This window comes from Ovis aries, chromosome 1 (assembly GCF_016772045.2).
Source record: "Ovis aries strain OAR_USU_Benz2616 breed Rambouillet chromosome 1, ARS-UI_Ramb_v3.0, whole genome shotgun sequence".
Taxonomy (NCBI): Eukaryota; Metazoa; Chordata; class Mammalia; order Artiodactyla; family Bovidae; genus Ovis; species Ovis aries.
The window spans coordinates 245,696,649-245,724,524 of record NC_056054.1 but is presented as its reverse complement, the minus strand read 5'-3'; the positions used below and the strand labels follow the sequence as shown (position 1 = coordinate 245,724,524).

At 39.9% G+C, this 27,876-nt stretch overlaps 1 protein-coding gene across 2 annotated transcripts in view; it reads right to left on the bottom strand.

The window, feature by feature from the left end:
- SLC9A9 (solute carrier family 9 member A9) overlaps positions 1-27,231 on the bottom strand; it is a 652,914-nt gene extending 625,683 nt beyond the window's left edge. The window contains exons 1-2 of one of the 2 annotated variants that reach the window (XM_004003282.5): positions 26,911-27,231; positions 6,801-7,003 (exon numbers count right to left, since the gene is read on the bottom strand). In XM_004003282.5, coding sequence (XP_004003331.2) covers positions 6,801-7,003; positions 26,911-27,085 — 378 coding nt within the window. In that variant the 5' untranslated portion in view covers positions 27,086-27,231. Of the gene's footprint in view, positions 1-6,800; positions 7,004-26,463 lie in introns of both variants that reach the window. The other variant, XM_042235926.2, reaches the window with a different exon arrangement.
- Positions 27,232-27,876: the final 645 nt, after the last annotated feature.

Below are 27,876 nucleotides of genomic sequence, written 5' to 3'. Positions count from 1 at the left end.
CTTTCTTTACCAAATGATAGTGTCATTTGTCACGCAGGAAGTGAAGGCTTGGCAAACTTTTCACTGGGGTTTCCTTTGACTTTTCACACTGCAGTCAACTGATTCATAAATTATAGGAAGTATAAATTTAACTGTGCTGACAACTTTTTGAAAATCTACTAGGTCTGCAAGACTTTTCTAGCCAAACGGTCTGCTGACCTTTCCAACTCAATGTAGAAAAACATAATGTGTTAAATCAATGAAACATAAATAAATGAGATTGATTGATTCATTCATCATAGTTTTAAACCATATTTGTGATTTTTCACTATAAAACAGCTCCTTCCTTTAACTTCTAAGGTACCCACTTCTGTCCTGCAACTTTCTATGAACCCACAAGACACAGCAGCAGAATTAGCTCTTCATCCTTCCTCCTCATGCCCAACTGATCTAAACTTTACAGTGTCTTCCTTCCTCGTTTCTCTTCTATCTGCCCCTCGGTTACCATTTGATCTTAAAACTTAGCTGTTCCTCTGCTTTCACTCTCTACCTTGTACACAGCAGCCTAACTATCTCTTTGCTTTTGTCAACACTGCACTCTTCCACTGACTACAAATACAGTGGCATTATTCAGCCTGGAATTTAAGTGATTCTGCAGCCAGACTCTGCCCTTGTCCCACCCTATGTTTCATTGATCTTCCATACTTCAACAACTTAGAAATGACTTTCTTTCTCAGAATATTCTCTACTCCTTTCTCTACCCATGCTTGGAATGACTCTCCAACCTCCAAACACTACATATATCACTATCAGAGTCAATCAGCTATCTTTCCTCAAAATCATTCCTCTCACCCTTTGTTGTTGTTCGGTCACTCAGTCATGTCTGACTCTGTGACACCATGGATTGCAGCACACCAGGCTTCCCTATCCTTCACCATCTCCCAGAGCTTGCTCAAACTCATGTCCATTGCATCAGTAATGTCATCCAACCATCTCATCCTCCGTCATCCCCTTCTCTTCCTGCCTTCAATCTTTCCCAGCATCAGGGTCTTTTCTAATGAGTTAGCTCTTCGCATCAGGTGGCCAAAGTATTGGAGCTTCAGCTTCAGCATCAGCATCCAATGAATATTCAGGGTTAATTTCCTTTAGGATTGACTGGGTTGATCTCCTTGCTGTCCAAGGGACTCTCAAGAGTCTTCTTCAACACCACAGTTCAAAAGTATAAATTCTTCGGTGCTTAGGCTATCACCCTAACAAGAAATAATGTCACCCCCTCTGAACGTCTATGGTATTTGACCCACTCCTTTGATAGCTAGCTGTCTTGTGTCTTGTCATACGCTGCATTTCCCCCAGATTTACTAATAAACTCCTTGAGATCATTCCTATTTAGAATCAAAACGGAGGGAAATCAGTTCATTTGTGTTGAAGGAATGAATGACAGAGAAAGTTCTTTTTTCAAAAACAAATTTTAACTTCCTATGGATATTAAATTCAGAAAATACTTAGTAGACATTTTTGTATTCCTAAATATTCTGTAACAAATTAATCTCTGTAAAGATATTATGTAATAGAATATAGGCCCCACTCAGTTAAAATTACTAAAGGATATTAGTGGATCCACAGAACAATTTGACAAATAGTTCTGGAAATGTCAACCGAATAGATATAAATCAACATAATTCTAGTTTTAGTCTCTCCGAAGGTTGTTTTGAGATCATCAGCTGCTCGTAATATATAGGAAAATACTGTTCTCACACATCTTTAAGTGAAAATATTTTTTCTTCTCTACACTTTTATCTGTATTGAGCATGAACAAAAGAAGCTTGGCATATGGTAATTCTTAAAAATTTTATATGTTTACAATGTGGTATGAAGGCACAGTACACTGCTGCTTATATAGATGCCAACAGCTCTCCTGTTTTCCAGTTTTATACCATATTATTGGAAGAAACCCAGGGAGCCATCAAGCCCAGTGCTGTTTCCAAGCACGTCAAGGCCCAACCATCCCAGAAATACATGTGCTTTTATTGGTATTCCAAGAGATGATTATATAGCACAGGAATTTATTCCAGCCTCTTCAAATCCTGAAGTCAGAAATTTCATCCAAGCCCCTAAACTGCATTCTGAGAGTAAAACTCATTTCCTCATCCTGTAACTTTTAGAAACAAAGGCCAAGTACTCCTTTTAATCTGTACCACAAAGAAAAAGGACCCAGTGGAGCCACGCCAATGGCTTCTGTGACACCCTGGTGCTGGACCTATTTCTGCAATTCTGTAAATCTGCCCTTTCCAGGACTGGTCCTCATCTCCCCCCACGCATCTCAATGTCAGATTGTTCAGGCCTCAGCCCTTCTCTGTCCACAAGGCCACTCTGGAGCCTGTCCAGTGGTATGCAATTTGATAAACTACTCAGTACTCAGAGTAAAGTCCTATGGACCTCACTTCTGCCTCTGACCAGTAATATATTTACTGGGACCCTGGGCCCACCATGTAATTTCTCTGTATATGAATTTATATCTATACGAACACAACTAGGATTATATAATATCTTAGTCTCTTCAACCATTAAGTGTCTAGGACATTCTCCTACCAACTCCAAGATGATATCTTCCAAATATTCCAGCTATATATACTCTACCAAGCACTCAGATTCCTCCATCCATTCATTCATTCACAAACTATTTATTTAGCAGCAGTATGCACTAGGCTCTATGGTAGGCTTTGGGGACACACTGGTCAATAAAAAAAGGCATGGACCCTGCTTTGTGAAGTATACAGTCTAGTGGACATCAAATGATGTAAGAATTATAATTAATAAGCAAGAAAATACATATAAAATTTCAGTTGGTACTAAAAGTACTTTGAAACATAAGAGAGGGCAAGAGAGAGAGAGGGGATGCAATGTGAGAAAATCACAGGACAAGCCCTCTCTGAAGAGATGGCATTTCAAGATTCCAGGAATAGGAAGTAGCCTGACATCCAAAGAGCAGAAGACCAATTTAGACAACATATGCTAAGAGCAACATGTGTAGAAGTCCTGACGTGAGAAAAGTGCTGTTAGATCTGCAGCAGTGGAAGTGAGAAGAAGCAGAAACGTGGCATTTATTTCCTCTCTATATTCACCCAAACATAACATAGAACCTAAATACGGGGTTCCAAAACTTGCCTGTGCATTAGACTCATCTGGTGATCTTCCAAAATTTCCAGTGCTCAGGCTACACCCCAAACCAGTAAAATCACCAACTCCAGGGACAGAATACAAGCACCAGAATTTTTTGAAGCTTCCAGTGATTCCAAATTTCAGACAAATTTGAAAATCACCGAGTAAAGCACTAAATCAAATTTAGTGCTCAAGTTCATTTACTTATCTGTTAAATGATGGAGTTCAACATAAGGAAATCAGGTCTTTTTCCTGCTCTGAATTAGATGATCTCTCTCTAATTGCAGATCCGTAGGTCATTTTCACCCACCCTCTTCCACAAATCTTTCTCTCCCTTCCCACTATCCTGGGACCCTCATATTCTCCCAGCCGGGCCTGAAACCCTGGAATCTTAGATTCTTCTCTTCACACTCTTCCTATAAATCAAGCAGATTCTATTGACCCAAAGAATCCACGAGGCCCTCTTCCCTTCTCACCTAGTGAACCACTTCCTGCAGCCTCATCCTCCAATCCTGCCCAGATCTTTCTGAACTCTATCCTGCTGCCTATCCAAGCCACCCCCACCTTTGAAAACCCTCTCAAGTGCCACCTCCTCCAGGAAGCCTCCGTAACAAGCTTAAATATCTATGACAACTAATCTGTAAAGTTTTAAGAAACTCATAGTCTATATAATTTAGAACTGAAACATATACTAACATATATTATATGTTGGTATTATCTCCCCCAAAGATATTAAATAAATAAGGAAGAAACATATATTCCGTTAATCGCTAGAATACATTAAGCATTCAAATACTATCTAGAAGTAGCAATGGTAGCACTGGTCTTAAGGTCATGCAGTGGTGATGGTATTGGTGGTGGAATTAGAAGTATAACAAGGCAGTGAGAGCCACGCGGTATAAAAGGCCTATGGCAGTCAGGCACTTTCTATACATCATCTCACTTAAACATTGAAACAACCTACAAAATAGTTCTAATCTACCCACCTTACAAATAAGAAAGTTGGAGCTTAGGAAGTTCAAAGAACTTACTAAAGATAGATGACAGGTCTTTCTGGTCCTGAATTTTTTTCCCCATTATTCCATGCTACCTCTGTAACTCCATGTTAAACCTTTCAAAAATTGGACTCATTTTGCAATTCTTTTGCATCTGACATAGACTGAGTAATTTCTTGATTCATATGAATAATTGCATGCAGTGGAGAATTCTCAGTAAGGAAGACAGACTACGAGCATTTCATTTTCACAGACTAAGTAGGGTCCCCCAACATTGGCACATAAGCAACAAATGTGTGCTGAAATATACTCTGGCCATTTATTAAAAACATCGTTTCTACTTAAAGTTGTCTAGTAAGTTAAGTGTATCAGTAGATGCTCCTTGTTCCACCAGCAAGGGACTTGGGGATCTACCCTGGGTATTGAGCTGCCCAGGGCCAGCCTGGAATGTCCAGAGGAACAAATGCTAATTGTGATTCAATAAGTCACATGCTTTAGAAGTTAGTCTATAAAATACTTGAACCATTCAAAGTCAATCCAACATTTCATGTGAGAATTCAAAATCCAACCAACAGGAAAAACCAAGAAGGCTCCATATTTTTCTCCATCTCTTGCCTTAATTTTTAAAAAGCAAACACTGTAATTGGCTGTTGATAAAAATCAATATGTCAGTAACACCATAACAGAATTTCTGAACAGGTGCTCGCAGGCAGTCCTGTTGGAAAACAAATTGCTATAATGACAGAGATAATTATCAGCACCTTTGTGGGGGGTGGAACTCAAACCCCTTTGAAGAAATAGTGCTGCTTAGAAATGCAGATAAAAACAGATAAGAGAGTGAGAAGGGAAATAAGTTAAATTCTGGTACTAAGAAAATTAAACAGACAAGGGTGTTTAAATCCTATGCTGCTAACAAGGTCACTTAAAAAATTTTTTTATTTCAAGATAGATTCAGTTCAGTTCAGTGGCTCAGTCGTGTCCAACTCTTTGCGACTCCATGAATCGCAACACCCCAGGCCTCCCTGTCCATCACCAACTCCCGGAGTTCACTCAGACTCACGTCCATCGAGTCAGTGACACCATCCAGCCATCTTATCCTTGGTTGTCCCCTTCTCCTCCTGTCCCCAATCCCTCCCAGCATCAAAGTCTTCTCCAATGAGTCAACTCTTTGCATGAGGTGGCCAAAGTACTGGAGCCTCAGCTTTAGCATCATTCCTTCCAAAGCAATCCCTGGGTTGATCTCCTTCAGAATGGACTGGTTGGATCTCCTTGCAGTCCAAGGGACTCTCAAGAGTCTTCTCCAACACCACAGTTCAAAAGCATCAATTCTTCGGCACTCAGCCTTCTTCACAGTCCAACTCTCACATCCATACATGACCACAGGAAAAACCATAGCCTTGACTAGACGGATTACTTTCCATTATTCACGAGAATAGAAAGAATCTCACAGAAGAGATCACTCAAGAAAGTCAAAGATCTAGAAGTTGCTCCTGTTTACTTCAGAAACATTATTTAATTTTCTTTCTTGTGCTTCGCTTCACTTCCCTAAGCATGATTTAGGCTAGTATTATAATCAGTTTGACTTTCCAGAGCCCTTACCAAGTGCTAGGAGGAAGTTAATCTAGAAATTTGCTAGTTGGGAGATAGTGTGAAAAAAAATACTAAAAATTACTCTTCTTGAATGAGGAAAAACGGCAGGTCATGTATCTCCCCTCCTGCCCCAGATCTCTCAAAATGGAGGGGGGGAAAAGTGTATTTTAAAAGAAAACTAAATCTGTATGGAATAAAAGTGATAAAATGCACTTCCATAATTTCAAGGAAGTTCTCAGTTCTGACACAAAAGAAGCTAGAAGAAGTCACGCAAGATCCTGATTCTTAGCATGCGTATGTGTTGTTAAACACAAATTTACTTATTACAAAGACTGATCCACACACAAAGCAGCAAAAAGGTCACCTTACTTGTTTTCTAACCCAGAGTCCTGAGAGCAAAAGAAATTTTCTCTTCCAATAACCGAAGCAGTTCACACATTTGCAAAAATAAAACCATTTTTAGAAGGTGAATAACTTCACAATTTTTCTTTTTTTCAATCTAAGATTCTCTAACTAAACAGATGGAGTTGAGATCTCTTAAGAAGGACTGAGTGTCAGTGCGTGTATAAACAGCAAAGAGGCCAGTGTTTTATGTCGGCAGCTAAAAGTCAGCCATTCTAGATCAAGGTTTGCAAGTGCAAATGCCTTCATTCTTCATTTTCCCTTTGGCTTAAGGGAGATTTAAACTTAGTAGCCAGCTGGTAACATATACAACAACCACTATATATATATATATGCAATGACACTTAAAACACACGTGTGAAAACTTGAATCAAGTATCATTAAAGGTAGAGTCAGCTGAATTATTATCTTTTTCCCTAATGTAACTGTGGTTTGCAAAACAGTTATAGTAAGAAGCACTCTTTCTCAGTTTCTAGAAGAAATATACGGATAACTGAGCTTACAATAAGAGCATATCAAGACATTAACCCCTTAGTAAATGAAATTGCCCCATGAGTATGGTGTTTAAGGGGGCATATGCATGTGTGTGAATGCACTCTCTATGGTGGCTTATATATGACACAGTTATTTACACTGGAAAACAAAAATATGTGACCAGATAGAAAGTGTCCTTACCTTTTCAAGTATAGCATTGCCTTGGTGAGGATTGATGTTGTGTTGGCTTATTTCTCTCTTGTATTTATATTCATAAACTTGATCAGTGATATTAATCAGAAGAGTTGATGGGCTGAAGACCAGTTTTCCACAATCATATACGGTTCCACTTTCAATATCAGTTGGTGCTGTAGCATATCGTAAAATTAATCCCATTATGAGGCCTAAAATAAAGAATAAATAAGTGTACTGGAGGAACATAATCTAAAATATTTATTACTCCATGTTTTCAAATATATGATTTGGAACTTATATAGGTGGCAAGAGAAAGGATCATTACCTGGCTTAGAAAATTGTTTACCCTTCCACTGGCACCAATTCACTAGATTTTTGTTGTTCAGTCACTAAGTCATGCCTGACTCTTTGTGAGTCGATAAGATTGGACTCTTACAATATTTGAGTGGACACTTCGTACCTCTCCTTCTTTCCTTCCTAATGGACCCACAGATTTTGGAAAGAAGAGCTACCCACCTCTTTTTTTCCATCCAATTGCTTCAAGAAAACCTTGGCTCTGTGACAGATACTGAGTAATCTAATCAGTCAGGAGATGGAATTGCCCTGGAGAAAGTTTCTGGTCCACAAATCAGCACATATCTAAGAGAGCCCCATCAGACTAGTAGGCAGCACTTATGTACTATGGTTAGGGGACAAGTCTTATTCTCTCTCACCCTCAGGACATGATCAAGGCAATATATTTCTCCACATTTTGCTGGCAGGTATCTTGTCACCTTAAGGGGACACAGAACACTCAGGATGGTGGGACTGAGATATAGACAGAAACTAGGTCCTGAATAACTTCACTGTGCCCTGGATCAACCTATCTCGGAGCCTAATCTGTGTGTGTGTTCAGGCGCTCAGTCATGTCCAACTCTTTGAGACCCTATGGACTGTAGCTCACTAGGCTTCTCTGTTCATGGGATTTCCCAGACAAGAATACTAGTGGGGGTTGCCATTTCCTACTCCAGGGGATCTTTCCCACCCAGGGATTGAACCCGTGTCTCCTGCATTGGCTGAAGGATTTTTTACCCTTGTGCCACTTGGGAAGCCCTACCCTAATTCTAGACTTCTTATTATGTGACATAACACATTTTCTAATTTTTTTCAAACTATTTAAAATGAAGTTTATCCTTACCTGCAGCCAAACACATTTTAACGACACAATATTCCTTTAGCAAAGAGTTGGACTCAAGTGACAGTCTTTGACTTTTAAGTTTACAAACTGTTCAGATGCTCACGGTAATCTGATAAATGTGAATTCTCTTAATATTATGGATTTATTAACAAAAAAAAGCAAAGAAACTTTAGAGGTGTATACATTCCTCAGTTTAAAATTAGAACTGATGTATTTGTTTCAGGACAAATCCACAGTTTACTCTTTAAAAAAATCAAATGCTGGGGGTTTTGCCATTCTTCTCTGAATCGAGTCATCTAATTGCCTTTCATTTAACTAATAACACATAAAATGAATGAGCATATTTGGGTGCATATTTTGTGCCAGACATTTATAGATTTAAAATAAAAATACAGTTCGCAGTCCTACAGGAGCTGAAGTTTGTGAAATCAAGATCCATAAGCAAACAATTATAATACAACATGACATGTGCTATGACAGCTGGTAAGGATTCTGCACTATATGAGTATAGAGGGGAGACATTCCAAAGCCCTTTGAATGATGCAAAGCTTTAGATGAATCTTAAAAGGTCACATAAGATTTGTCCAGATGAGCTGAATCAGGGAATGAGGTGGGATCCAGGCCGCACATGTGGGGAGCAGCACGTGAGTAACAGCAGAGACAACTAAATGTCCCCTAGGATTTTGATTCACCAGTGCACAGAATAGTCATCAGGAAGTGGCTGCTCACCCAGAGATTGTGTTTCTGGCTGTCTTGAGTTTGGATGGGTTCTCACCGATGGATTATAAGCAAAATTGATGTGTGCCACAGAAGTGTTGAAGAAGTAGGCGAGCTTTCTCCCTTCTCTTTAGCCATCTATCAGATGGACGTGGAGGGGAAAAAACAGTACTACAGTTAGACAGAGTCACGACACTGAAGAAGCCTGAGTCCCTGAGACAGCAGGTGTGGGAAAGCCATCCACGAGCCAGGAAAACCTGCACCAGACCATTATGTGAGCGAAAAGTGAACTTCTCTTGTGCACTCACTGAAATGTGAGTGCTTCTGTGTCAACAGTCACTAGGATGACCTAACAATATACCATATATATACAAAGGAACTTAAGAAATCTGATGGATTTCGGAAATCAGCAGTGGAGTAAGAAGAGAATAAGTGGAAGAGAGGGAGAGAGAGAGAAAGAGAGAGAAACTAGACTACAGGGGCCAGGTTATAAAGAGGCTCCTCTGTCCTGCTAAGGAGTTCTTATTTCTAACCCAATGGTAATATGAAACTGTTGTAAGATTTTAGGCAGGACAGTAAAACAGTCAGATTTTCATGTAAGAGCCATTGCTCTGGCGATAAAGTGAGAATGAAAGCAGATTTCTGTCAAGAATATTTTTATCTTACTTATTCCTGCTTCGCTATTTGGTCCACTCCCCCATAATAGTGAGAAACATTTAATGCTAACTTTCGTTAGAAAGGAAAAAATAAGTGATGGATTTGTAACCACCACGAGCACTTGACCTATCACAGAGCAGTGGGCAGCCTTCCACGTGCAGTGTCAAATGCCTGTAATAAAACTAGTCAGGAAAGAGGAGGGAAGACACACCATATGCACTGCACAGGGCTTAGGATGCCTGCGTAAGAATATCACTTTTCCAACACTCTAGTGAAATCTTGGGGAGAATTTATTCTCTAAATGTTACTTGGCAAGTATCGTGAATGATACTATGACCTCTTCAGCTTTCTGCTTAGTGGGAAATAAAGAAGGGAAACAAGATACTCTCTGCACTTGAATAGAGAGAAACTATATTGTTGATAATGTCTGAAATTCCCAAAGGGTGAGTCATTTTATTTTTGCAATGTGCTTTCAGTGCAATAACAGGGAGTAAACATGAAGTGTCCATCATTCTTTCCTAAGCAGGGAAAACAAGAATTTGTCATAAAAACAAGTGCTCAGGACCTGGGTTTCTGTGGTTAGATTCATACAGTGAATCAAAACCTAAATGGCCGTGCCTGGCCCTCTGTGCCATCATTGGTTCCAGCCTTTGAGAAGAGGCACACTGCAGGAACTTAAGAAATCAGCCAAATGACTGATCTCATCAGGGGCACTAAGCAGGCCTCTGAAGGGCCACCATGGCTCAAAGACTCTGTAACAGCCTTGTCAAACCTTTTTTAAAACTGCACTGCAGCTTAAATCTTCTCCTCCCCAGCCTCCTGTCCTTCGTTCTCGCCATAGGAGTTGGTTGGGGCTGCACCAAGGCCTGACAGCTGGCCCAGCATCCTCAGTCTCCTTCCCCCCTTTTCCTCAAAAGAATTTTCCCTAATAAATCTTTTGCACAACTAATCTCTTTCTAGCATCTGCCTCTTGGAAGACTCAAATTAACACACTAGACAAAAGGCCCTGACCCTTCTTCTCCCCTACCCCAAGGGTTGAGAGGAGTCATCTTAGCCTAGGATAAGGATCAGTGGAGGAGCTGCAGCTTCCCTATGAACTTGGTTAAACACATCCACCCATCTGTGTGCAGTAGCAGCAACTAGAAAATCCTTAATGTTGGAGGCCAGACTACTTGCTCACAGAGCTTCACAATTTTAGCTTTAGCTAAATCACTCACAGCTTTAGCTGTATGTTGACACAAATGTGGAGTCTTGAGTGAATGTACTCCTACCCAGTATTATAAGAGAGTAGGTGACAGATAAAGAAGGACTGCTTATAGGAAGAAAATGCTAATGAAAAGGGATCATTTTTACACCCCCACAAAGATACAGGATAGACAGTTATCAGCCACTTGTATGCAGAAGAAGGAAAGAGGAGACTATCTACCATGATTTATAGATACAAACCAGCACTCTCTTTGGTAAGTCATGAAGCCGACCCCACTTGCCCAAGGAGAAAGGAAGGCAGCCTCTCCCAGCAAAGCAATATCACCATCACATGTGCACACAGCCCTGGTCCCAGGTTTATCCTCACAAGTATGACACTTTGCTGAGTTCTGTCACCTGGCTGGCTGGTGGCATTACCTTCTTCAAGCAGAAACTCTAGTCCAAATGTATCCCCTGAGTCTACAAGTCTGAGCTTCTCAGTAACTAGTGTGACAGCAGTGGGAACCTGTTCTCAAGTGAGTCCTGGCCTCGCTCCAGCAGCATACAAACCCCCAAGTCAGAGCTGGACAACAGTCCTCATCCCTAAAGTACTCACAGTCCAACAAAGAGCATCCCAAGTCCCAGCAGGGATACCTGGGCTCTGATGCGGCCTGTACTAAGTTCCCTAATCTTTGAATACTTACAGTTTGAACCACACCCTTTTGGGCCCAATTTTATATAAAGACATATATTGTTCAGCATTGCTATGTAGACTTTGGCTTTGTCACCACTAGACAAGGAGACAGTTTAGGGCAGAAGCTGTGCTATTTCTCATCTCTTTTTTTTTCGTCTTGAAATGCCAAACACTTTAGGCAGTTACAGCCCAACTTTCTCCAAGTTCACAAACGCCCTTGGATTCAAGAAGAAAAGGATCCTCTGAGTTTATATATTCAGTCAGGGACCAGCATTTTAAAATGTCACATGTGAGGAGCATCACACCAAATGCTATGATGTTCCCATCCTTACAGAGCTTGCTTGTGGTATAATTCTCATAGCAGATGCCTGACACACAGTGGACATGGTGATATTTGTGGGAGAAGAACAGAGGGAAGGAGAAAAAAGAGCCTCACAAGCACTCAAAATGAGAAGCATTTAGAAACGTGAGCCTCATCTCTCTGAGCTGACTCTCCGCTCTTCACATTGAAAATATGGAACAAAAAAAAAAACTTCCCTTCTTCCCTCCTTCTGCTTTCATGCTATAGACAAGACAGGCATTGCTCTAGGACTTGTAGGAGTTATAAAAATGAACAAAATATGGCCCTGATCATACAATATTAAACTATTTTAATCCTATCTTCTGCCCAGTCCTGTGATCCTAATTTCTGGTAAGAAGAAGGTACAACAGGTTTTTCCTAAGTGTCTTCTTATATTGAGCCTGCATTTCATAAACAGTCCCCCTGCATCTTACTGACAGTCATTCTACATGATGCTGAAATGTCCTCCTAAAGGGTGTTTTCTAAGAGAAATATGGGTGGGGATTTACTTTGACATATAATGGTTATATTTATGTATAATGAAATGGATTACAGAATGGTTTTGAAAACATCACAGGTTGAAACCTCTTTGGCTATGTTCAGACCAACAGTTGTGTTCACACACTGTCACACACACTGTCACCCACATGGCACACACAGCAGGTTCCCTTCAGAGTCTTGTTCTGTATGGGTAGTACTTCTCTGGAGTAACATAAAGCAATAAGCTCAACTATACATATGTATCTGATAATCAGATAACTACACAGGTATATTTCTTTTTTTAAATTTAAATTTATTTATTTTAATTGGAGGCTAATTACTTTACAATATTGTATTGGTTTTGCCATACCTCAACATGAATCTACCCCGGGTGTACACGTGTTCCCCATCCTGAACCTCCCTCCCACCTCCCTCCCCGTACCATCCCTCTGGGTCATCCCAGTGCAGCAGCCCCAAGCATCCTGTATCCTGCATTGAACCTGGACTGGTGATCTGTTTCTTATATGATATTATACATATTTCAATGCCATTCTCCCAAATCATCCCACCCTCACCCTCTCCCACAGAGTCCAAAAGACTGTTCTAGACATCTGTGTCTCTTTTGCTGTCTCACATACAGCGTTAACATTACCATCTTTCTAAATTCCATATATATGCATTAGTATACTGTATTGGTGTTTTTCTTTCTGGCTTACTTCACTCTGTATGCTCCAGTTTCATCCACCTCATTAGAACTGATTCAAATGTATCCTTTTTAATGGCTGAGTAATACTCCATTGTGTATCTGTACCACAGCTTTCTTATCCATTCATCTGCTGATGGACATCTAGGTTGCTTACATGTCCTGGCTATTATAAACAGTGCTGTGATGAACACTGGGGTACACGTGTCTCTTTCAGTTCTGGTTTCCTTGGTGTGTATGCCCAGCAGTGGGATTAAGAATCAATATAGTGAAAATGAGTATACTACCTAAAGCAATCTATAGATTCAATGCAATCCCTATCAGGCTACCAATGGTATTTTTCACAGAGCTAGAACAAATAATTTCACAATTTCTATGGAAATACAAAAAACCTCGAATAGCCAAAGCAATCTTGAGAAAGAAGAAGGGAACAGGAGGAATCAACCTGCCTGACTTCAGGCCCCACTACAAAGCCACAGTCATCAAGACAGTATGGTACTGGCACAGAGACAGAAATACAGATCAGTGGAACAAAATAGAAAGCCCAGAGATAAATGCACACACCTATGGACACCTTATCTTTGACAAAGGAGGCAAGAATATACAATGGAGAAAGAACAATCTCTTTAACAAGTGGTGCTGGGAAAACTGGTCAACCACTTGTAAAAGAATGAAACTAGAACACTTTCTAACACCATACACAAAAATAAACTCAAAATGGATTAAAGATCTAAACGTAAGACCAGAAACTATAAAACTCCCAGAGGAGAACATAGGCAAAACCATCTCCGACATAAGTCACAGCAGGATCCTCTATGACCCACCTCCCAGAATATTGGAAATAAAAGCAAAAATAAACAAATGGGACCTAATTAAAATTAAAAGCTTCTGCACAACAAAGGAAACTCTAAGCAAGGTGAAAAGACAGCCTTCAGAATGGGAGAAAATAATAGCAAATGAATCAACTGACAAACAACTAATCTCAAAAATATACAAGCAACTCCTACAGCTCAATTCCAAAAAAAATAAATGACCCAATCAAAAAATGGGCAAAAGAACTAAGCAAACATTTCTCCAAAGAAGACATACAGATGGCTAACAAACACATGAAAAGATGCTCAACATCACTATCAGAGAAATGCAAATCAAAACCACAATGAAGTACCATTTCACGCCAGTCAGAATGGCTGCTATCCAAAAGTCTACAAGCAATAATTGCTAGAGAGGGTGTGGAGAAAAGGGAACCCTCTTAGATTGTTGGTGGGAATGCAAACTAGTACAGCCACTATGAAGAAAAGTGTGGCAATTTCTTAAAAAACTGGAAATAGAACTGCCTTACACAGGTATATTTCAATGCCACAAGATATTGGAGAGAATTTAGGAGCCTAAATAAAATGCAGGTAATACATGAAGGCTAGAGAAGAATCGAGTTTTATGTTTCTTTCACTCTATGCACTGAGTGGCTTCTAAGAATAATCTAGATAAAAGAAGTATTGTCCCCTACAAGAAAAGATGAATCTTTAAGGTGTATAATATATTTCAACTTGATAAGGGTATCAGATATTGTTGACTGACAACTCATATCCATCTCCCCTTTATCCCAACACATGCTCAGGGTAAGCTGACCTCTCTGTCAGTTCCATGGGTGTTTCCATTCAATATGTGTTCAGTTGCTCAGTTGTGTCCAGCTTTTTGTGACTCTATGGATTGTAGCCTGCCATATTCCTCTGGCCATGGAATTTACCCAGCAAGAATACTAGATTGCCATTTCCTCCTCTGGGGGATCTTTCCAACCCAGGGATCAGACCTACATTTTCTGCACTGCTGGCAGATTCTTTACTGCTGAGCCACCATGAAAACTGTGTTAGTAGCTCAGTCATGTCTGAGTCTTTGCAACCCCATGGACAATCCCCTCAGGATCCTCTGTCCATGGGATTCTCCAGGCAAGAATACTGGAGTGAGTGGGTAGACATTTCCTTCTCTAGAGGAGCTTCCTGACCCAGGGATTGAACCTGGAGATTGCCTGCATTGCAGCGGGATACTTGTCCATCTGAGCCACTGGTACTAGAAGGCATGTGACTCTATTTCAGTCAGTAAGATGTGAAGGGAAGCTCGCTAGGAGGCCTCCTAGAAAAGCTTTGTCATCCTAAGAGAGAGGCAGAAGAGAGATGTGTTGTCTTCTTCCTCAGACTATAATTGGGCCTGGTTAGGACAGTAGAAACTGCCATGTCCACCTCACCCTCACTCTGACATTGAAGTCAGCACTAGGAATAGCAGAGTAAAGGAAAGAACCTGGGTCCTTGAAAACAATAGCAGGCTGCTGAGTCAACCAGCTCTGAAGATTACTCTCCTCTAGACTTCAGCTATGTAAGATAATAAATGACCACACTGCTTAAGTGTGTTTGAGTCAGGGTTTCTGTGACTACACAGCTGAATACATGCTAACAGACATAATTTTTAAGTGAATATAAAAGTTCCCAGGAACCCCATGAAAGCATTAAGGAAGGCCTTACAGAAAAGGTTCTTAAGGATGCATAGGGTTTGCCAAGTAGAGAAGAGGGTGTAGACATTTTTAGGGAGAAACCCATGGAAATCAACGAGCAGGGTCCTAATCAGGACCCTGGAGCAGCTGGGGTGGCCCACTAAGGCACCTGAGACCAAGGGCCCCAGCACAACTGAGAAACAGAGGTTGTTCAAGAAGGAGAGACGGTTGCCAAGAAGATCCTGAGGAAAGGCAGGGTAACCCCCTTTGAGGGAGGCAGATTTGCTCTGTTTTGGAGCAAGGGAAAGAGCATTTGGAGACAATCATCTGAACAGAGAAAAGAGAAATGAGATACAGTGGGCAACTGCAGAGAAAGTTAACATCAGAAGTAGTGTATATTTATGCGAAAAGAATTTAGCAAAGGAATTTGAGTAGAGGAATTTCAAGATGACAGGAATAAAATAAAGCCCAAAGAAGAAAGAATGTTCTTTACCAATCTTAAGACTTTTTACAGCAGGAGACTCTTTAAGGCAGGGAATATAAGATGTTATTTTAATCACTCAGATTAAAACAAATACATCTGAACTAGGGATCTAAATGTGGAGATGAAGAAGGAAAGGATGTGATCAATATTTTAAGGCAGTCAAATCAGTGGATACCATTTAACTGTAAGATACTATTCACAAATATTAGACATTACATGGCATCTCCACAATTTTTAACTGTTTATTTGGTATTTATCCACCTCTACCATCTTATCAGTTTAAATGTATATAAACACTGAATGCTCTGTGGTATGATTTCTACAGGTAAACAGGCAAAAATGTACACTGATGGGCAGCCCTTCCAGGGCCACTAAATCCCTGACCCAGGAAGGCAGCCTTCTTGGAGCCCAGGTTCTTTGTTTCTGCACCGCACCAATACTGCTCACGTGGGTGACACCAGGCCACTGCTAGGACAGTGATATTAGGGAAGTGGTATTACACTTGTCAGGAAGATCCCCTGGAGAAGGAAATGGCAATCCACCCCAGCACTCTTGCCTGGAAAATCCCATGGACGGAGGAGCCTGATAGGCTACAGTCCATGGGGTCGCAAAGAGTCGGACATGACTGAGCGACTTCACTCACTCACTTGCCATCTTATCAAAGTCTTTGTCAGAACACTGATTTAGAGAGATGATGTGGGTTTGAGTTTCAAATGCTAAATGCATTCCCTAACATTTTCCTCTAGCAGTTTAATTTTACACTGCTAGATTAGTCAGGGATAGGACCAAAAGTAAAAATACACAGTGCATTCTGTTATTTAGGGCTTTTGTTCTCTCTCTGCCCTCCTACCAACCTCCTAAATTCAAAGGACTAAACGAAAGTGTGGGTGTTGCTAAAAGGGACATAATTTATTGCTTTGTGCTGGCTCATTATCAACTTGTTTTGTTGAAGAAAAGCAGCCCATAGGATTTCAGAACAGGTCTGTCTGGGGCATCTGCCAGCAACAGTATCCCATGATATCCCAAGGTGGGAAAGTGGTCTCCATGAAGCTGTTCCACCTTGGGACCTTGGGATGCCTCATCCATTCAAAGTTCTATCTCCTCACAGGTTAGAGTCATATGGGAAATGACAGAACCCCAACCATGAGATCTTCTACCATGGTAGGCTGTTCAACGCATACTTCCTTCCTTGGTGTATATCAAACACACTCATGCACACAACATACACATACACACACACATGCAAGCACACAAACACATAACACACACATTTCACAGCACTCTGGATTCCTAACACAGCACTATAGGTAACTTTTCTCTAGAAACTATCTCAGACACCAGCTTATACAGAGCTAACATGCTTCCATGGAATCAGCTTTGCAAGGTTACAGAACAAATATAAAAATAGAGATATCAAACTAGATACATACTGACTAAAACAAACTAATTTTTTACTTTATAATGTTTACACAAAAACAGTCTCTTTTTTCCCCTCAGACCACAAGTGGAAATTTCACAAAGTATTATAAATAGTGAAAGAGGAAGGGGCTCTCCAATACATAGAGATTGTCTCCCAAAATCCCCTTTTTGTCACAATAGGGTAATGAAGTGAGAAAAACAAAATATAAAAGAAAAAAAAAAGAAACAAAACTAGGAGCTACATGAAGTAGTTATACTTTGGCGTGTCAGAACCCTCTAGAAGGTCTGTTGAAAAACTGCTTTGCTGGATTCTGCCCCAAATTTTTGACCTAATAAGTCTGGGCCGGGGCCCACATATAAGCATTTCTAATGGGTTTTCAGATAATGCTGATGCTGCTGGTCCTGGGACCCTACTGTGACAAACACTGTCCTGTAAGACAACAGTTTCTACCGGTATGATTGACATCACAGTCATAGAACTCTATCAATATCCATGTCACCTCAGGTTCATGCACATAGGTTTCACCAAGCTTGGAGAGTCCAGAGGTATAATCAATTTTATCTTCAGTCTCTTCCAAACATTTACTCAATTAACCTAACATTATGAAAGCCTACTTTGCCCGCTCCACATAAATAAGGCATTTGCAGGACCTTCCCCACACATTCCAACAACCATTTAAAACCAGAGTAACTGTGGACTTGAAACACCACCTACCTGATGCTGGGGCAGGTGTTTCTTGGTGAGCCTTATCACTCTCGCTGGGACATTGCAACCCAGCTACTTGGCATAATGCACTTTCCCAGTGTTGCTCCCACTGTCTTTCCCATGCTAGGGGTAAAGAACTCAACTCCCAATGCAGGAGAAGAAAGAGACATGGGTTAAACCCCTGGGCTGATCCCCTGAAGGAGGGCATGGCAACCCACTCCAGTATTCTTGCCTGGAGAATCCCACAGACAGAGGAGTCTGGTGGGCTACAGTTCATAGGGTGACAAAGAGTCGGACATGACTGAAGTGATTTATCCCCAGTTTCCCATCCTGGACTTTTTGCTATGGACAGTATACTGTTTCTGGGGCCTCAAGGTAAAAAAGAAAACTTTAATATCTTCCTTCCCCTACCTCTCCCTACTCCTGACTTCATGGGACAGTTAAATATCAGCAGAAGACTTTGATGAGTAGTCAACTATGGCCAGAATTTGAGAGCACTAGCTTCCAAAAATAGTGTTCTTGCCAATTATTGTGGGAAACCTTGCCCATGGTTGTAAATTTTGAGTATATGTTTCCTAACATACAAACTGAAGGTCCTCAGGCCTATTTTGCATGGATACAGTGATGATTAGCAATGATGGTTAGTATAAAGTTAGATCTCTCATTCTCTGTCTTACTTCTATAAACTTTCTAAGGTACTATCACCTGGCACAGAGTAGACATTTAACTGAATAACAGCAACCTCAGTAGGATTAAATGTGTGATACAGGAAAAAGAACATGGGTTTTATGGTCCTGGGTTTGAAGTTCAGCCCTGGTGGTTACCAGCAAGTCACAGCATGTCTCCAAATATTGGTTTCAGCATCTGTAACTTAAAAAAATGATAATATCTCTCCCTGTAACACACACACACACAAATATACCCATGTTTGTGATACCCTGTGGTCTCATGGAGCCAAACTGCCAAGGCTTGAGTCCCAGCTGTGGCATCTAGTAGATGTGTGACATTGGGCAAGTTACTTAATTTGGGGTGCCTCAGTTTCCCCCTCTAAAAAATGGTGATTTTGAGAGTTAAATAAGTTAATATATGTTTAAGTACTTATGAGAGCATAGTTCCCACTGCAAATGCCATTTGTCATTGCTATTATTGTCATTTGTTGTATTTTTTTTACTATATGTTAAGCAAGAGAGTTCCAGATAAACATCTATTTCTGCGTTACTGACTATGTCAAAGCCTTTGACTGTGTGGATCACAATAAACTGTGGAAAATTCTGAAAGAGATGGGAATAACAGACCACTTGACCTGCTTCTTGAGAAACCTGTATGCAGGTCAGGAAGAAACAGCTAGAACTGGACATGGAACAACAGTCTGGTTCCAAATAGGAAACAGAGTACATCAAGGCTGTATACTGTCACCCTGCTTATTAAACTTCTATGCAGAATACATCATGAGAAATGCTGGGCTCGAAGAAGCACAAGCTGGAATCAAGATTGCCGGGAGAAATATCAATAACCTCAGATATGCAAATGACACCACCCTTATGACAGAAAGTGAAGAACTAAAGAGCCTCTTGATGAAAGTGTAAGAGGAGAGTGAAAAAGCTGGCTTAAAGCTCAACATTCAGAAAATGAAGATCATGGCATCCGGTCCTATCACTTCATGGCAAATAGATGGGGAAACAGTGGAAACAGTGTCAGACTTTATTTTGGGGGGCTCCAAAATCACTGCAGATGGTGACTGCAGCCATGAAATTAAAAGACACTCCTTGGAAGGAAAGTTATGACCAGTCTAGACAGCATATTCAAAAGCAGAGACATTACTTTGTCAGCAAAGGTCTATCTAGCAAAGGTTATGGTTTTTCCAGTGGTTATGTATGAATGTGAGAGCTGGACTGTGAATAAAGCTGAGCGCCAAAGAACTGACGCTCCTTGGACTTCAAGGAGATCCAACCAGTCCATCCTAAAGGAGATCAGTCCTGGGTGTTCATTGGAAGGACTGATGCTAAAGCTGAAACTCCAATACTTTGGCCACTTCATGCGAAGAGGTGACTCATTGGAAAAGACTCTGATGCTGGGAGGGATTGGGGGCAGGAGGAAAAGGGGACGACAGAGGATGAGATGGCTGGGTGGCATCACTGACTCAATGGATATGGGTTTGGGTGGACTCTGAGAGTTGGTGATGGACAGGGAGGCCTGGTGTGCTGTAGTTCATGAGGTCACAAAGAGTCGGACACGACTGAGTGACTGAACTGACTGATTTTATAATAAATCCTAACAAATGTTTGTTCTTCATGTCCCTACTTGCTGACCATATAATTTTAATTCAATTTAGACTACATATAATATCTCCATAAACTGTTTAAATCATAAATTCATTTTCTTAATGTGCTTGTTCATTAGCCTTTAGCACCTGAGACAAGACCATTTGAGGCAACACAATTTGCTCTCAGGGCTTTTTCTGTAGCTCCCTGCTGATTCAGGAGCAAAGCAGAATACATAGGAGGTTATTTTCTTAAAATCAACTTTCAGAAACCTACATAGAGCAATTTGCCTTTGATTTTTTCCACTTTTTCAAACTTTCTCTGGCTAAGGCTTTACAGCATGGATAACCTTGCCCTGATCTCTGGTGTCCTTAAAACCAACCTTTTTTTTTTTAAACCAAAGGGGAAAGCAAGTTTCCTTCCTCAGGCTCTTAACCATAATTTCCTTTCCTGCAGACCCCTTTAGATTAAACCAGAGCCACTCTGACTTTCATAGGACATGCATTCACAGACCCCCAGATCCACAGCCAGCCCTCACTGTTCTGACAGGATAACTTTCTCTCTTTAACTTTCTAACAGGAATTCAACAGGATTTATTGAGCACGAAATACAAAATCAGAGAGGGATTGGAAGAACTAAGAATGGCAATATAACAGTAACTAAAATTCTGTCTGGGAGAAGGACCTGGATGTCACTATAGGCTGGTTCTGGGAAGAAAGGTGTTGGTTTGAATTGGAGTAACTGAAATGCCTGATGGCAAAAGTCAGCCTTGACCTGAATCTTGAAGGACTTTTGCAGCTGGAAGGAAAGTTAGTGATAACCACTTCTTCCTCTTTTTATAGATAGGAAAAGTAAGGCTAGAAATTAAGTCACTTGCCCAAGTAATGCATTTAGCTACTGAAAAAAAAGAAAGAAAGAAAGAAGGAAAATCATAAGGATTTAAAAACTCAAATCCACAAGAGAGCATCCAATGCTTTGTTCATAAAGCATGCCACATTTGAATAAGGAAAAAGCCTCAGACAGGGCTTCCAGGCAGGGAGAAGGGTACAAAGTGGCAGTCAACATCTCCTATGGGCCTGGAGGTCAAGGAGGCAGGGCTGGACCGAAGCAGAGTAAAATGGATCAGTAGGGAACAGCCACACCATGTCCAACAACCCAGTCTTATCCTGAGGAACCTCCAAGCAGTGCCAGGATAAAATGAATGCCTTGTGATTTTTGAAGAAAGATAGGGTTAGTGATTGACTATGAACTATATTTCCTTTAAATCTTGAAAAACAGGATGTTGAGTGAACTCAATGGGACCTATTAAACTGGTAAATATCTTTTTAGAGGAACATAGGTCAGTAGTTTAATATGTTGCTGTTGTTTAGTCGCTCAGTTGTGTCCAATTCTTTGCAACCCCATGAATTGTAGCCTGCCAGGCTCCTCTGCCCATGGGGTTCTCCAGGCAAGAATATGGAGTGGGCTGCCATCTCCCTCTCCAGGGGATCTTCCCAACTCAGGGATGGGCTGTGTCTCTTGTTTCACAGGTGGGTTCTTTACCACTGAGCCACCGGAGAAGCCCAATAGTTTAACATACTTTAATGAATTCAAAATCTAAATTTTGTAGCTTAATTTTTCCCTTCAGCCCACTAAACAAGATTTCCATGTGCATTTAGAAACTGTTTCTTATATTGTAAGGCCATGAAATCAAAGGCAGAATTCTAAGAGGTTTAAACTATTTTGTTCCTAAGTTCAGATCCCACCCCTCAAATGCATAGTATTAGGAACGTCCTACAAAGTAAGGGAGCTGCCAGTGATGTATAATGGAATTGTTAATGCTATCAGAGAACAAGAAGCAATTTTTCTTTTATGAACAATGAGAAGGGGATACAGGGCCCTAAGTGAGCAGCACTAAGTGCACATTCTGCTGCCAATCAATATTTGACCATTAACAGTCTTCTAAGCTTTTAGTCCAATTTAAATGAATACCATCATGGCTTATACGTTAAACCAATTATGGATTTTAACCCTTCAATTTTGAAATAATGAGAACTGTAGAATGTCATGAGACACAATTACCAACCACTCTTATCAGTGAAGCAAAAATATTGTTAAAATGTTACCACTCATTTTTAAAAGCATCCTAGGACCCTTGAACAGTTAGAACTGGACATGGAACAACAGACTGTTTCCAAATAGGAAAAGGAGTACGTCAAGGCTGTATATTGTCACCCTGCTTATTTAACTTCTATGCAGAGTACATCATGAGAAATGCTGGGCTGGAAGAAGCACAAGGTGGGATGAAGATTGCTGGAAGAAATATCAATAACCTCAGATATGCAGATGACACCACCCTCATGACAGAAAGTGAAGAAGAACTAAACAGCTTCTTGATGAAAGTGAAAGAGGAGAGTGAGAAAGTTGGCTTAAAGCTCAACATTCAGAAAATGAAGATCATGGCATCCGGTCCCATCACTTCATGGGAAATAGATGGGAAACAGTGGAAACAGTGTCAGACTTTATTTTGGGGGGCTCCAAAATCACTGCAGATGGTGACTGCAGCCATGAAGTTAAAAGATGCATGCTCCTTGGAAGGAAAGTTATGACCAGTCTAGATAGCATATTAAAAGGCAGAGACATTACTTTGCCAACAAAGGTCCATCTAGTCAAGGCTATGGTTTTTCCAGTAGTCATGTATGGATGTGAAAGTTGGACTATAAAGAAACCTGAGCGCCAAAGAATTTATACCTTTGAACTGTGGTGTTGGAGAAGACTCTTGAGAGTCCCTTGGACTGCAAGGAGACCCAACCAGTCCATCCTAAAGGAAATCAGTCCTGAATATTCATTGAAAGGACTGATGCTGAAGTTGAAACTCCAACACTTTAGCCACCTGATGCGAAGAGCTGACTCATTTCCTGATGCTCAGGAAGACTGAGGGCAGGAGGAGAAGGGAAAGACAGAGGATGAGATGGTTGGATGGCATCACTGACTCAATGGACTTGACCTTTAGCAAACTCCAGGAGATAGTGAAGGATAAGCAAGCCTGGCATGCTACAGTCCATGGGGTTACAAAGAGTCAGACACAACTGGGCAACTGAGCAACAATATACAGATAAAATGAATCAACATCTATTGTATTTTCTAAAAGATAACAGATACATATCAGTGGAATGTCAGCAGAAAGGTAACATGCTGGCTGGGCTTAAGTATTACAGGAAATCCAGTGCCTTAGAAAATATTTATGATTCTTGACACAGAGGAAAATGGCGCATTATACAGATAGTTGATGGGAGTAAGAGCACTACTCAGTCCAGTAGGGGACTGGTCAAATTCATTGATAAGCATCAGATACAGGACCAAGCAATCTTAGATGTTTCATTACAAGTATATCTGTCTGAAAGATGGAGATGACTAAAGTACAGTTTACTCTCAAGTGTTCATCTAAGACAAAAAAAAAACCCTTTAAAAGTTCAGTGTGGGGACTTCCCTTGTGGTCCAGTAGTTAAGAGTTTGCCTGCCAATGCAAGGGACACAGATTCGATCCCTGGTCCAGGCAGATCCCATATGCTGTGGGACAACTAACTCTGTGTCACAACTTTCGAAACTCATACACTCTAGAGTCTGGGCTCTGCAACAAGAGCAGCCACCACAGTGAGAAGCCCTCATACTAGAGTGGCCCCTGCTTGCTGCAACTAGAGAAAACCCGCATGCAACAGGAGCCTCAAGACTCAGAAAAGCCAAAAAAAAACAGTTCAAAGTTGATTTCAACCATAGTTTTGTTGCTTTTCTCCCACATTGATTATCACCATTCCTCTGACAGGACTCTAGCAAGAACCATGGTCTCCATACTCTGATGATGAGGGCTTATATGGTCTTACTCTGAAATTTCATTCTCTTGGGACTTCCTGGAAAATAGAATCTCTCTGACTAATGTTGAAAGCATAAAGAATGTGAGGATGCATCTGGAGCTCACAGATACATCCTCTCTCTAGGACAATCATTGAAAGAATTTATGTTAAAGCATCTTCAGCATCTCTTAAAAAAAATAGAGGCCTATCAGCTCAGTTACATGAATATGTAACCAAGTCATAGGTTGGTTACAACTACAGGTGTATTGGCTACGTAAGTCTTCATTTCCTCATCTATGAGATGAAGATACTGAACTTACAATCTCTGACTTCTTCCCAGTAAATGAATTTCAAATTCATTTGTAGCTACTGGGAGATTCATTCACTTGGTATCGCCTTTCCCCTTACAATTTAAAAAAGTTTATCAGAATGTCCCATCTTGTTTCTCTGTTGTAGATTCAAATGATTTTATTACATCATTGAGAGAAACTGCCTATGAATTATTTTACCTATAACATTTATATCATCGCTGAAAAAGAACACTGAGATATCACCAAATATACGGACTATCCATATGGACTATTTTGGGGGATTATCAGTGAAAGCTTTTTTGAGTAAGTGAAAGTGCAAGGATGCTGTTATGAGGGGCTATTCAGTTTGGGGGAAGTTCACGTCTTTGAAATTTAGCTTATTCCTCTGCATAATGAGGTGGCTAGAAAAAATAACCTCTAAGATCTCCTTAAATTCCAACAATTATAATTCTATGTCAACAACAAAAAAATTAAGCAACACTAAAATAAGTCTTTTCATTGATTTATACAGTTCAAGATAACTCAAGGATACTAAAATTTCTAGTAATGGGATAGTTATACATATATGTGCATGTCTCCATAATTTTTATAATCCTTATACATTGCACTGTTTCAGAACTTGCTTTTAATAACTTTTGTATAAAAAAATTTATGAAAGAAGGACAGAAATCAGACAGTTCAACTTAATCCCACACAAACCTTAAGCTTAAACTGCCTTAGGAATAGCAATTAAGAGACATGTTATCTCAGCTAATGTTCAAGTGCTATTTTTCTTTTTATTAAACCATACCTGATTTGAAATATTGGTAGTTTCAGATGTACAGCAAAGTAATTTGTATATATACTCTTTTTTTTTCAATTCTTTTCCAGGATAGCATATTAAAAGATATTGAATATAGCTCCCTGTGCTATGCAGTAAATGTGCTAATATTTTATGAGTTTAACCATAACTTAAAAGTACTTCATGGAGCTGTTTAAGTATTAAAGTTAACCTGGGAATTTTCATGTTCCAAAGTAAAAGTTACATTTATGTGTTGTGAGTACAAAGTATGTTGAATTTTAATAGGTCACCAAAATTTAATCAAAACTTTTACAAAACAGTATATCCATCAGAGATAAACTTTAATTGGTAAATGAGTCATGGTCACTCAAATTCAGGGCTGTGAAGAAATCCTTCCCTCTAATAAAGGTTTGTTATTTTAAAACCTGTGTTGTTTTTCTAAACTATAAATTGCCCTATAATTTAATGCTAGGAATTACATTGTTTCCAACTTCTCAGATTACATCCCACATCCTCATTGATTATTTATTAGACAAGTCAGGAGAAAGCTTGGTCCAGTGATGATGGAGGAGGGCAGTGACTGGCACCCAGGGCTTTACATCTAGTGGTATCACTTTCTTTGACTAGTCTCTTAAACCTGATTGTGAGTTTTTCTCCTCAAATGAGAGTTTGTGTGTGCTTTAAGACTCTCGATGGAAAGAACCTAACTGTTCTCTGAATGGACCAGCACATCAGTCTCCTGAAAGCAATTACTCTGCTTAGCCTAAAACTACTTAGCTCAAATATCTCACAGTTGGATCCAGTTAAGGCATAGGGTTTCTCATGGTCTCAAATCATGACTGTATATTGTTATTATCAGGACATCACGTTGTTAGCATATAAAATGTGCACTGATCCTGTTCCCTGAAACTCAGGAGTGTAAAAGGCTTCAGAACTTCCAAAATAAGGGAAGTGAAATATAAAAGTATTTTCTTTTATGAATTATAACAATACCTCAGCCATTTTCATGTGTTCAAATTTTCTATCCATTATCAGGCAGAGATAAGAGTGGTATAGAAAACTATTTCATAAACCAAATCAGTTTTAAAACTACCAGTGTCTTACACTTTACTTCAAAAGATGAGAATACAGACTGGATAATCTCTGTCACGTTTTAATAAACTTTCTGAAAGGAATGATATGGTAAATTGCACAGAAAGAGCAATACCTCGGGAGTTTAAAGGTTAAATGTTTTTCCACATCTTATCTGTACCTCCAAAAAAAAGAAGAAGATACTTAGCAAATAATACTAATAATTGTTGATCAGAAAGTATGAAATCAGGCTAAGAAATGAAGAGCACTGCATAAAGAAACTCTTGGTATTTTAAGAAAATAAAACACACTCATATAATTTAAGTAGATTTGAACAAAATTGCTTCACTAGGAGGGGAAGGAATACGTACATTTCTTCAAGTTTTCTTCTTGAAACTCGGTGCTGTAAGATTTTCTCAATACATGTTTAAGTGATGTTATTTCTAGAACTTTATAATGCTCATCAGCCCCTCCAGAGAGTGATGACTGCGGAGCCATCGCTTCCAAATATCTATCATTACAAAAACAAACAACTAGCCCGGTTTGACTTCCCACATGACAATGGACCGCATCTGTCAACAGACTCGCATTATGTGCCTCGTGAGAACAAGACCGTGGCATTTACTTTTGTGACAAGGCAAATTTCAGCAGCTCATCTGGAAAGAGATGAGCATTCATTATGCTGCAGCACCTTTCATCAAGCTAATGACATTTCAATCAGCACATTTTCTCCAGTTTTGGTACTTTGCCATCTGAGCACGTCTCTAATTACGCCCAAGCAACAAGTTTCACATCAATCCTACAATTTCTGCACTCACCGTACACCATCGCTCCCCCGGTTTCATGCAAGAAGCGAAATCGATGATTTTTAAATAGCCAGATTGTCAAAATGGTAAGGATGAGCAAAAAATTAAAGACAAGCAGCTCCACCGCTCCCTGATGTTGAAACTGATACTCATCCTTCTCTGACATGAATCTTTGCTTTCTCTCCATTCTTCAGTCTTCTCAGGATTCCTTAGATAAAAACCTGGACAAGGACTATTTTATCAAGATTTGCCTAAGACGGTCTGGCTGCCTGAGGATTTCAGGATAAACACTGCCACTTAAGTTGCTACTTCGTGAGCATTCTGCCTTGGCTTAGTATTCAGATGGCTTCTAGTTACAACTTCCTGTTTCTCTCTTAAAGCAGCCCCGTCTCTTTTCAAACTCCAGAGAGTGGTTTCATCATCGACTCTTACTGTCTTTAAATGATTTATTCCAAGAAATTAACTTTCATATTGGACAAACCTGCTAGCAGTTGTTCTGGGATATTGAATCATGATCTTATCATTTAGAACAAGTCTTCTTTAGCTGCATAACTGGTGAATCGTAGATTAATAATAGAACAGATCATCTTACATCAGCAACATTTTCTAAGTTCAATAAGCCAATTCCTGAATCATAACCTCATTCATATGCAAGATTTTTCCTTTCCAACCAAAGCCTAGCAATGTGATGGGGACTGAAAATGATTTCATAAGGATTTTTTTTTTAATTGAGAAGAAGGAAATAATTTTGTATATGACTCTCTCTCTCTCTGTTTGGTTTTATATAACTGGTAGTCACCACAACAGTATTTAAACTCTGAATCTGTTGTTTTTCTTTTAACAGGAATAAATGAAAACATAAGACAAAAAGAATTTTGTCCTCCTCTCTCCAGCTGTGATGTTTTTATGTATTGAGTCAAAAAAGAAGAAAAGAAACATATCTCTGAAGGAAGAAACCATGCAGCCGTTCCTAGTAAT